This window comes from Poecile atricapillus, chromosome 2 (assembly GCF_030490865.1).
Source record: "Poecile atricapillus isolate bPoeAtr1 chromosome 2, bPoeAtr1.hap1, whole genome shotgun sequence".
NCBI classification, from domain to species: Eukaryota; Metazoa; Chordata; class Aves; order Passeriformes; family Paridae; genus Poecile; species Poecile atricapillus.
This window is the reverse complement of record NC_081250.1, coordinates 35,376,445-35,388,488: the sequence shown is the minus strand read 5'-3', so window position 1 is coordinate 35,388,488 and position 12,044 is coordinate 35,376,445. Positions and strand designations below refer to the sequence as shown.

The 12,044-nt window shown below is 42.2% G+C and overlaps 1 protein-coding gene across 3 annotated transcripts; it reads right to left on the bottom strand.

The window, feature by feature from the left end:
* Positions 1-2,106: 2,106 nt before the first annotated feature.
* Positions 2,107-12,023, bottom strand: BTD (biotinidase). Of its 3 annotated transcripts, none has more exons than XM_058831534.1 (5): positions 11,910-12,023; positions 10,989-11,111; positions 7,502-7,736; positions 5,807-5,956; positions 2,107-4,426 (listed from the first exon to the last, which is right to left on the bottom strand). In XM_058831534.1, exons 3-5 carry the CDS (start codon positions 7,730-7,732, stop codon positions 3,242-3,244), a joined length of 1,566 nt encoding a protein of 521 aa, XP_058687517.1. In that variant the 5' UTR covers positions 7,733-7,736; positions 10,989-11,111; positions 11,910-12,023; the 3' UTR covers positions 2,107-3,241. The 3 variants fall into 3 exon arrangements, with proteins under 3 accessions (XP_058687517.1, XP_058687516.1, XP_058687518.1); XM_058831533.1 differs by having other exon boundaries at positions 10,989-11,075; positions 11,910-11,968; XM_058831535.1 differs by lacking the exon at positions 11,910-12,023 and adding an exon at positions 11,724-11,744 and having other exon boundaries at positions 10,989-11,075.
* Positions 12,024-12,044: the final 21 nt, after the last annotated feature.

The window sequence follows — 12,044 nt, the reverse complement described above, 5'->3', positions numbered from 1 at the left end:
TTAAAGTCTTAATGAATTCAACCTTTCTAATCTCTTCTACCAAGAGTTTGCTTCATTTGGTATGAGTCCCACTATTATCTCAGATTTCTGACCTGTGTTGCCCACACCTGCTCTCCCAGGGCTGGGAAAAAGGAGAGCACAGTAACTCAAGTATTTTCGTTGTTGTTGATTTTAAAAGCTTGATGGAGTGATAATTTTAATTTAGTTCTGCCTGTGAATATTTGGGGTTTTCATTTCACTGGCTGAGATCTGCCTGAGATCTGGAGTTTATGCCCAGCTGGGCATTGTGAAGGTCTCTGATCTGAAGATTGTGTCACCTCAGTCTCTTCCCATGCCTCTTGATAGCTCAACTCAGGGTTCTGTTTTCCAGCTGTTCCTTTGATGTGCTTTTGATGTGCTTCTCTCATGGTAAGGAGAGTATCCTGATATCCACCTGGAAAAATCACTGTGAATCCTGAAGGAGCAAGATCCCTTTTGAGGAACCTTCCAACCCCTCTGACTCGTGTGCCGTTACTCCTACCCACACAGAGAGTTGCTATGGCTGTTATCCTTCCCAGGAGCAGTGTCCTTTAAAGACACCATCCCCTCCTGTTTCAGAGAGGAAGTTTCTATTTTAGTATCAGTACAAATTCACAAATTCTGGTTCCACTTTGGTCCACAGACTGAGTGGTTTAAAGCAGCTCTGGATTTCAGCTCCACTTCTTCTATGTCAAAAATCCTTGTGTCCTGGTTTGGTTTTGTTCCACTCTCAGACAGGAATGGCTCAGGAAGCTTTAATAAAACTGTTCATATCCATTAGATGATGGGCTGCATTACAATGCGTTACTAGTGAACATCAGCTTTGCTGAAGGCTTCTCACACCTCCTCAGCACGTGGTAAGTGGGTTCACTGACAGGACCTCAGGCTTGTTTGGGAACAGAGCAGTGCTGGGATTGCTGCTCCAGCACACACTTCAGAAGGCACCAATGGGTGGTGGTGGTGGTGCTGGTCACCCCGGTTAGACAGACATCTGCTCAAAGATCAGGTGGGAGGCAGGAGTAGGTACTTCTGGTAATCCACTGTGTCTAGCAGTGCCTGTTGGACATTTCCCAGTGTCTCTTTGCTGGAGGCAGCTGTTTTGGGTGAAGGGAACAAGGTATGAGAACACTCTGTGACTTAATGCCTGCACTTCTCAGGGAGGAGACAGGAACGTGCCTCATGCAAACTCCAGCAGGGCTGGAAGCTTCTAACAATTTTAATATACCCAGAATTAGAGTAGCTCTTTGGGACACACTTTGCAAGTATTTCACAGATAAATACTTCTTCTTTCCTTAAGCATAGCTAATATGTGTAATGCTATTTATCTGTTTAGCCTGACTTACTGTGATAGTGGTCTGCTCTGGAACTAAATCCCAAAGAGTATTTTAGTGCATGAAGCTGAATGTTTTTCAGCCTCCAAAGTAGAGGGTCCTGAGAGCTGAAATCTCCAGTTGTTCATTGTTCCATCCTTTCAGACTTGGTCATGTGGTAGTAGAAGCAGAAGCATCAACAAGCACTGCAAAAGCTTTTCTGTTCTACCCTGTAAATCCTGGAATTGTGCAGCATTCAGCAGGAACATGGTATGGGTGCCAAAGAATTCATGATCTTTAATAACCCTGTGGTGGAATGGCCTACTTTTATAGCAGCAAGTTTATGCCTAATGAGATACAGACATTCCCTTCTCCATATTTCTGTCCAATATATGCTGCAGGATAAACAAACCTGGTGTGCTGCTGTATCAGAGTGGTGCTTGATGAGGGCCTGACTCACAGGGACACAGACTGGAGAAATAAGGTTTGATAGAGCTCAAGATCTTCCATAATTATACACTAATTCTGTGTAAATATCTAAGAAACCCTAAGGTAGAAATTCAGCAATTTTTTGGTTGTTTTGTTTTCTGACACCAGAAAGTGCGTTCATTCGAAGCAGGAGCTGATTGAGCACCTCTCAGGACTCATCCTTGTAAGCTGTGGTGGTTTGAGTTTGAACCAACTCAGACCACCAAAATAAAGGGAGACTCCCAGCTTTCCTGTCTCCTGTGCTCTGCTCCTTTCAGCCTGACTAACAGAGCAGCTGGAACACAAGGACTCACCAAAGGAACAGTTGTGTTTATTCCATTACTCAACAGCCATTACCCAGATGAAGTCATAACAGCCAGTAAGACCCCATAAAATTATAATGCTTGAGAATACATTAACTTGTCTGAATTTAACTCCAAATTAATAACCTTTGAATATTCTCTTCCCAACTTCTTCACTGCAGTAGAACAGCTATAGCACTTAATCTAGTTATTACACTGGAAAAAAAAGTGTGTTTTACTCAGCAGCACAAACCTGCCATCTGGCACATGAAGCATTGATGCAAAATCCTTGCTGCCCCACAGCTTATTATGTGCTTTTCGTAACTCCTCTTGAATAAATTCATCAACAGCATGTAAGATGTTTTAAATTCAAAACAGTCTTAAAATGACTCTTTTAAATCTCTTTTAAAAAACAGGGAAAGTTAAAGTACTCAGTACATAACGTGGCCACTGATATTCAATGCTGATGTTTTCTTTAAACATAATTTCTTGTGAATTGTGTCTTGCTGCAGTCTATGTTCTCAGAGTCATTAGTTATTCTGTAGATGTTTACAGCTGTAACATTCAGTTAAATGGGTAACAGGACTACAGATACCTGAGTGGGCAGTCAATGGTAATGATCTCAGCTGGGAGTTTTTGACTCTTAAGTAAGAAAACCAGTCATGGGACCCTAATCAGAAGCTCAGCACATAAATGCTATATGTCTGTATACCTACATGTTTTTGTGCATGTTATTCACAATATTTGTGCCTTCCTTCGTTTTGTTTTGGGGTTTTTTTCTTGCAATAGTTTCCCATTCCATTAATTTCCATACTCCCAGCTAGGACCCTCAAAAACCAAAGGATTAAATTAAAAGTAACAAATTCAGTTGAAATGAGAAGTGCTATTTTCTAGAATAAAACATCTCACCAGATCACAGCAAGCCTTTACCTTTGCAAGACAGTTCTTTCACTCCTGGTAGGACATCAGCTACCATGGTACAGACTGTAGTTACAGCCATTATTTCAAATGTGGGACCTGATCAGGCAGTGATGGGACAAACACACCTGAACCTCTAGGAAATATGGATATCCAACAATTTCTGTTAAGACACATACTCTGAACATACGGGCAGTTATTTTCTGAGTCAGTCAAATATCTGTGCTAGTCCTTCTCATACCATCGCCCATAGAGAGCAGCTGTCAGGAGGCCAGACGCTGTTCTATTTTTGCTGAGGAAATAGTGGTTGTTTTTCCAGCCCATGTGATCAGCAAAGTCCAAGGTAATACCAGATGTCAGCAGCAAAGGAAAGATGTAAGGGGTGCTCATATTTGCCCATAGCTGGAAATCTATGAGAGCAGTGGCATCTGTGACCTCCTGTCCACAAGTGCTGAAGCTGAGACCACCACACTTCACCAAGGCGCAGGCCTGGACATAGTATGTGCCATGTACTGTATGGAGCCCATCAAAAACTCCCAAAGCATATAATTCATCAGTTGAAACAGCTCTCCGGTAGTTTAAGTAACAACAAAGGGTATTGGCACAAACCTGGAGCTCTCCTTCTTCCCCCCATACAGGAACAAAAGTGAAGTTGTCGTACATCATTTCTGCATAAAAGGAAGGAGGTGACTGTCCCTTTCCTTTTTCAGATACTCTGCCAGGAGTCTCTTCTTGCTCCTTAAAGCAAACTTCATCATCCAGTGAGGTGCTTGTAGAAGTCCTACATGAGTCATGTAAGTTCTCTCTAAGTCTTTCATTACTCTCTAAATTGGTTTTATAATCTGCAGAAATCACAGGAATTTCTGCTACTATGAGCTTGCCACCGTAACTTTCCATGTTGTGGTAGATGAATGATTTGACTGGAGTGTATATGCCACTCCCTGTCATGCCCAAGGTAGGGTGGTGGATGTTGGCTGCTAAAATATTGACATTGAAAGCTGTTGCAAAAGCTTGTTGAAACTCTACAGCAGACAAAAGTGGGAGCTGGTTCATCCAGGCAGTTGGATAAACAATTTGCTTCAAATTATATTGTCTGATGAGGTTCACAGCAGGCTCAAAAAAGAGTATATCAAAGCAAGTGAACATGCCAAACTTGCCAGCAAAAGGGGTGTCAAAGAATGCATAGTCTGGCTCTGGAGGGGTGTCAAAAGCGTACTCGAAGTACAGATTGTGTTTGCGATACGTGGCCAGCAGCGTTCCGTCCGCGGCAAACGCCACGTTGGTGTTGAACTGGTACCTCCCGTCCGACGGGCACCGCGGATCCGAGCGCTCACACGGCTGCTTGGTCCCTAAATTGGCCACAAGGAATATCTTGTTCTTCAGAGCCATGCAGCTCAGGCGCTGAACAACCTGGAAAACAGCAGGGAGAAATGTGAGCGCTTCAGAATGTGGTGGAGTAAGTTTTACTTAAGTGCCTGTGACTTAATACTTTCCAAATTATTATTTTGGAAATTCAAAATTGAACACATTTAACTATATCCGTAAAATTTAAAAGCACTGATGATTTTGTGACAAAAGCTATTTGGACCAGTAGCTTTGTAGGCAGAAAGGTATTTCAGATGTTTCTTTTAAAACAACTCTGAAAAAAAGATTGTCTGAGTTTTATTTCCTCAGAAGGAAGTAAGTAAATAAATCTTTTCCAAGGGTGTTAATTTTTAGAAACTTGTGACTTGTAAGAGCACCAATGGCTTTAAAACACCGTATGCCAACTGAAAGCTTTGCCAAGGAACACAACTGATCTGTGTGTGCCTTTAGAACAGCAAGTGTCTAATAATGATCATCTGCACCTGGATGTTTCTACCATAAATCTTTAAAAAGCAATTACTACCTACGACTTAGAGAAGCAGAGATGGAAAGGGATAGACATTGCATATTACAGCAAATAAACAGAAAACACTGCAGACCATAGTATTACTGGGCTATTTCTTTCCTAACACAGAGTGCTGTACCAAAGACTGACATTACTGCAATTTCCAAACAGCATCTGAATGGCAAACTAAGTTCTTGCTTGCTTGGCCATGATCATTGCTAACAAAGATTCATAGGCCAAAATAGATCATTGTTTACAACTGCAATTCATGTTCGCACACAAATCCTGCTCACTATGTACAGGCACGATTTCTTTAATTATATTGAGTACTGGAAGAATTAGCAGTCTATTTACTGAGCATGGTTATTTTCAGTTCAGGTCCAGAGCAGTGAATGACAGTACTATTTCTGTAACATCCACATCATGTCTTATGCAATCACCTTTGGTCCATTTCAAGCTGTGACTTCTATTACGTTGCAGCAGGTAACTCCTGTTACTTGTGCTAATCATTCGGCAATGTTTGCTGAGCCAGAATGCTGTGATGGCATTAAGTCATTAAAGCTGAGTAATGAGAATGCACCAAAAGGGAAGATACTACTCTTGTTTTATATAAAACAATGTTGTTCAAACTAAAACCACACACAACGGATCTTACGAGAGAGCAGTTACCATTTCAGAGGCTGGGGAGGAGGAGATGACAAATCCACATGGTTCATACACAACTGATCTCCTCACACGTATGTGTGAAACCCTCCTCTGCTAAGAATGAAGCTGGCAGAGCTTGAGCATCCATGAAAGCAGAATCTGGTACTAGGAGTTGTTAAACTTCTTGCTTACTTCCTTAAGCAAACCAACTTGAACTGTTTCCCACTTGGAGCGTTCCGTTATCCCACCCGTGCAGGCATCCCCCCTACATTTACCTCTGTGTCATTGAACAAATAGGGCTCTCTGCAGGGATTCCACCTCCCAGAGTGGGAATGCGGAACGAAGTCCAAGTAAGGATAAATGGAGCTTCTGGTGAAGTTGAAGCCATGGATTCCATCCTCAGGAAAAACAATGATCTGTGCCCCCTGTATGTAAAACAAAGACATGTTTTGGAGGCAAAGCAAAGGAAAAGGGGGATCTTGTGGGTAAAAAGAGCTAAAGAAAGTTAAGGATAATCCAATTATGTTTTGCCAATAATGTTGCTTGAAGATGTCTTTTTCACAGTAGGTATAACTATGTAGTAGGTGTGTAACTATGTGTATAAAAGAAAAACTTATTTAACCTGACACATACCTTTCTCTTGAAAAGTAATTTGACATTATTTCAAGCTCATGCAAATGAAAGCACACTGCCTCAAATTTCTTACCAAAGGTATTCTCCCTTCACACAAGTCATGAGAATGTCATCATTCAGGTTAAAGACTGATGATGTTAAAATGTGTCTTAATTTTTTTATAAGAATTATGCTATTTGCAGATACGTTTTGTCAAAGGTGCAGCATCACTTAATTAGTTAGGTATTGGGTGATCTACAACTCACTGGATTTTTCCAAAGCAAATACAGACTGACATACGCATGAAGAGACTTCTCTAAATCCCATTTCAATATAGGGTTGGACAGGTTACTGGGAGTGCTCATTTCAGAAACAGCTTCAATGTGGAAGCAGTGCACAGTCTGGTAGAAATGAGAGGCTCTGCCTGAAGTTCAAGGAGATCTGAATTGTTCCTAAAAATGAGGAGGACTCTTCTTAAATCAGACCCAGCACCAGCCACCCAAATTCCTGTTAGTTTTCAAAAGTCAGCTCAAATGTATTACCTATGCAATGGTTTTGGGATAATTTATGTGTCTTGGGTGCAGGGCTGCATAAATATTGCCATTATGCTTCTGCCCAATCATCTGAACTTCTCAAAAACAAAAATAAAAAAATCACGTTTTCAAATTATATAAAAACAGTAATTAGTCTGTCCTAGAACAACAGATCTCTGAAAATTGCAACTCAGTTCTTCTCTGTGTGGGACCAGTAACACTTGCTTCCTGTCACTAGAACCAGCTGGGGTTTTCTTGGGAGGGGAGGAATGAGGGCAACACATAAGAACAGCTGGCAATACTAGTCTAAATATATTTAGATTGAGAACCATTCCATGGTGGGTAGGAGAAAGGAATGGAAAACTTTAGTTCCACAAAGTTGTTAAAAGCGGAACATTAATTTCCAAAGCATTTGACTTCCTTAGTTTTTAGAAACATTCAGGAATTTCCATTGAGAGCACTGGAATAAAACCAAACCCAAGACAGCTGCCAGCAAGACAAACCTTCAAGGAAACGCTTCTATTTAAGAAAACAGAAAGGAGCTAGGTATTCAGACCAAAATAGAAAATTAATTTCCCTATACTAAGTAACGATGGGCGTGTTTTTCCAAGCTTGGAATAGCTCGAGTCAGGCGGGATGCAAATTGGCCTGATTCATTTTCAGAGCTGCTGGCCGGTCAGATCGTCTGAGAACCCAGACCATAGTTACAGATATAAACACGGCTTTAGTTGCCTGGGAACACAAATGTGAAATATTATCTTCAAACAGCACTTCCTCTATATATACCCAGGGCACACAGGAGTGCTGCCTGGAGCTGGGCCGTACCTGCCTGGCAGCAGCCAGCACTTGCTGCTCGTAGATGTCGAGGTTCCTGCCCATGAGCTCCAGCGCGGAGCGTCGCTCCACCAGCGCCGCCGGCGTCGGGCTCAGGATGGACTCGTGCTCGTACACGGCCGCCACGTAGTGCCCCTCCCTCCTCACTCTTCCTGAGACCACTTGATAGAAGAGAAGGCAGATGGGCAGCTTCCAGCACAGAGCCACCATGGTGAACCCCATAAATCTAGAGGGGAAAAAAGCCCGGACAGGTGGGGTGGGGGAGCTTGAGCAAAATATCATGTCAGGAATTTAAACTTACAATTAAGTGTGGATGGTAACTGAGGCTCTCAGCAGTGTGGTGCTTTTAGATTCCTGAATGACCATTGTGCATTGTTTCTAAATCCATCTACGCTGGTGCTTTAAACAACTGTGTCCTCTTCAAAAGCATTTAAGCTTCGTATATAGCTCAACTGATCTCCTTGCTTGGTTTCCATTTATAATTAACATTCATTTATAGATTATTTCACCCTATATCAAAGCATCTTTGAGAAAAGTTTAAAGCAGCTCTCAAATTTGCAGGTCTTCCACCATTCAGTGATGGGAGATGTATTTAAAGGTAGCATTTCCTAAAATTACTTGGAGAGTATATTTAACAATCAAGCAGAAATAGGACTTATTTTATCAATACTGAAAGAGACAATTGCCAGGTGAATTACACTAGACACTACTTCTGCATCTATCTATCATGAAAATGCTTCCCCTAATGGATTATGAATTTACTGTATTCCAACTTCACATATGAAATAGGCAAATATTTCTCCTACAGTGCAGCTTTTTTGAACATTTATAAAAATGTTGAGTGCAATTCAGATCCACATTCCTCCCACGCAACACAGATAGGCAACGTCAAAAATGCTTTCATAGTAATACAAATAAATAAGAAAGCTATACAAATGGAGAAAAATTGCATTAGTTGGCTTTTCTTACAAAAAAGTGATGCATTATTGAATCTGGAAGGCTGGGGCATTTTCTGCACTATGGGCTCCCCATGTAACCTTTTGACTTCCCAAGTTAGGAAAGGACTTAGAACAAAGACTGATGCAGTCAATGATTGTGCAACACTTCTCAAAGACTGCAGAAATGCCTTTTTATTCAGAATTATTCTCACAACATAAGAATTCTGTATTAGTCACTACAGTGTCACTAGTATCATTAAGGAATTAAATCTTGAGTATCAATGAAGTTGAAAAAGCATGCAGGAGAGACCTAGAGGTGCTATATATTGATAGCTCTAAGTTCAGTTACTGACTTTTTAATTGTATTTGCTCTCTGGGAACTTGTATCTGAGAAAAAAAAAAAGTGTTCCAAACCTATCTTAGTGCCCTTCAGTCTTTGTGATCTACAACTCCCTGAATTTTTCCAAAGCAAGTAAAGACTGACAGACACATGCATGAAGAGACTTCTCTAAAGCCCATTAGGAGTTCATTAGGAAAAAAAAAAATCAATTCTAAACTAATCACAGTCTTATTTTTATTCATGTTCTATTAAATGTAGTTGTGTACCCAAAAAAAGAATGTCTAAGAAGCTAACTGAAAATATCACTCTGCTTGAATTCCAGGATTAAAAGCAGCTAATAACAATCATCAATACTGCTTTTAATCCTGGAATTACTCCTAAACACCAACTGCTTAGTACATAACAGTGAGCAAATGGAAAAAGCATTATGTAGGACAGCAAAATTATAACCTTGGTGCCCATGGTAGGCAGAATTGTTTGTTCAACTAAAGTCTTAACATGTAATAGTAACACTTCTAAGGGTACAGGAGTAACTTAGCTGTTCAAATGCTGCTAAGCTCAACTACATATTCCTATTTCCTTGAGCTTTAATTAGCCAATGTGTCCGTCCATATGTACATCCTCAAGGGTAAATTTAATTAAAGTGTGACAAAAACAGAATAAAACCTTGGCCTCTCTGCAATCAGATGGATTAAACATACTGCATTTATATAAACAGTTTTGAAAAGTGATGTATGACAAGCTATCCTTGCTATTCTGCATGTTGAGGAAAACATTCAGTACTTTTGGGGGGGTGATTTGGCAATGAATATCAAGAATGGAGGGGCCTCCTTGTCCTGTGCAGTTCAGCTTTGCAATTGAAATACCAAAGCACATGTGAAGATATAAAGCAGTAGCAGAAGGAGGAAGTTCAGCGGTGAGAAACCTCTCACAGTTAAAGAACATACTGGAAATAAACAAGGTGTGTTGCACTTCACTGGCAAAGCTATTTCTTGTCACCCCTTCAAAGCCAAAATGCCTATTTAGGGCAGGAATGAGTTCTAGTCAGCTGCTCCTTAATAAAGTTGTCAACTAAGATGTAATTAGAATTCATCATTACTAGTGATGGAAAAAGTTGAAGAGTTTCAGATCACTAGATAGAATTGCTATGCATTAGAAAAACTGCCTTTTTTTAAAAAGCCAAACACACTGATAGAAAAAAATTAACAGGTAATGAGCCTCTACAAAAGGTTATATTTTACAAACCTGCTTGGAGAGGTCTTATTTTTCTACTATGTTTCATTTCCTGGTGGTCAGAAACACTCAAAAGTACTAATCTTTTACTCATTTAGATGCACAAGAGGTTCAGTACTGAACATGCAACTACATAACCCCGTCTGGCTGAACCTGGGGCAACTGAAATAACTCAAATAGTTCCTCTGAGTCCAACCCTGGGTTGTGATTACTGCTAGTCGTACAGATGATGGCTGAGCACTTGCGTGAGTGCTCCCTAAAGCCTTTCCCTTGTCTGACAGCTTAAACTCTGCTCTTTCATGGATTGCTTCTAACACACAGAGCCATGACAAGCCCCAAGGCTGGGCTTGGGTGTATGAAACTTTCCAGCCAAAATAAGGATACCAATAGGGTTTACTCAGCCCTTAGGCTGTTGAAATTCCAAATATGTCTCTGTCACACTCTGGATGCATTTACTATTGGAAAGTGCCTCACCATCTCATAAATTCTTTCCTTGAAGAGAAGTTAATTTGCTTAGGGTCTACAGAGCTGTCACCTCACCTGAGCCATGACTTTAAATTTCCATTACCTGAAATGCTTAACAATTTTATCTTTTTATGTCCCTTTCCTGTGATTTATGTGGTCCTTTGCCCAACAGACAGGCTTCAGCAGGATCATGTCATGAAATACAAATATTTCATAGCAGTATTACTGTCATGCAGTCACAATATTCCAGTTATAGTTCTACATAAAAAGACTGGTGTCCAGGTTTGGATGCCAAGTTTTCCCCCCAGTCACACTGCAAACTTTTCCTATTCACACTGCAGACTGTTTTCCTATTCACCTTTTCAGAACCATCTGATCTCGGTGTGTTGTGAAGTAAAGCATCCAGTCACTTGCTTTTCCAACAGCTTTGGAAACTTAGAAGTCTGTCACCTGTCACCTGCTACCACACCTGGATGTATACGTAGAGAAAAGCAACACATACCCTCCTTCTTCGCACTTCTATGCTCAGAAGAATCCAACAATCCAACCTTGAAATAACAGAGGCAGCACAGTGCTAGTCTGGGTCCTCCTGAGTGGTTAATAGCAAATGCATGTTAAGCTATGCCTACAGTATAGTAGAGTAACATAAGTAGCAACATAAACAGTAATAATAGTAACATAAGCAGTAATGATTACTAGGCAAATATTCAATTGGCTATGAAAAAATAAAGTGTTTTTTAGGTTGAATAATAACCACGGGTTGTGATGTTGCTGCCATTCTACTATACATTATACAACATATTTTAAAAATACATAAAATATAGTGAAATTCATGGCGTTTTCTACTGATACCGCCTGTCTAGCGCTTTTGTTTGCTGCATTATATTACAGTATTTTGTAATGTCGGTTTTGTGAAGGTTTTTTGTTATCTATGTATTTTTGTTGTTTGGCGAGTGAGGGCGAATGGAGGGCTGCTATCGCTAGTGGTTCGGCTGGACAAACCGAGAGCGATGCCACGGACAAGCCCGGGCGTGGGGCAGGGACACGCTGCCACCCGTGTCCCTTCAGCGACACGTGCCGGGATGGGCAGAGCCGGACAAAGGGGCGTGCGCCATCCTTCAGCTGGGATTTTGGGAGGGTGTCTCGGACTCCTCTGGCGCTGCTCCTGGCGAGCTCCGGCGGCGGCCACCGCCGCCTCACACAACCCCTGTACTTCGCCCCGCTCCGCGTTCGCCACCTCAGACCGGCCCCACACAGCCGGAGCGCTCGAGGGCGGCTGCCCCGGGTACCGCGCGGCCCTGCGGCTCACGGAGGCCAGCGGGGCCGGGGCCGGACCTGCAGCGGGGCCGGACCTGCAGCGACCCCGCCGTGCCCGCCCCGCTCCCGGCCGGGCCCGTCCCGCTCCCGCTCCCGCCCCGCGCACCCCCAGCCTCACGCGGCAGGGCCTGCGCCTCACGGTCTCTGATTGGCTGCCCGCTCTGGCCAATGGGAAGCTGTTCCGGTCCCCGCCCCGCGCCGCCCGCCAGCACGGTAAGGGGTTGGTCTCTCGGGTCCGCCT

Coding starts and splice junctions, on each gene's coding strand:
- BTD (XM_058831534.1), bottom strand. CDS start 7,732: ATGGGGTTCACCATGGTGGCTCTGTGCTGGAAGCTGCCCATCTGCCTT. Junction 5,957..7,501: donor TGCTGGCTGCTGCCAGGCAG/GTACGGCCCAGC, acceptor TTTTACATACAG/GGGGCACAGATCATTGTTTT. Junction 4,427..5,806: donor ATTTGTTCAATGACACAGAG/GTAAATGTAGGG, acceptor GCTGTTTTCCAG/GTTGTTCAGCGCCTGAGCTG.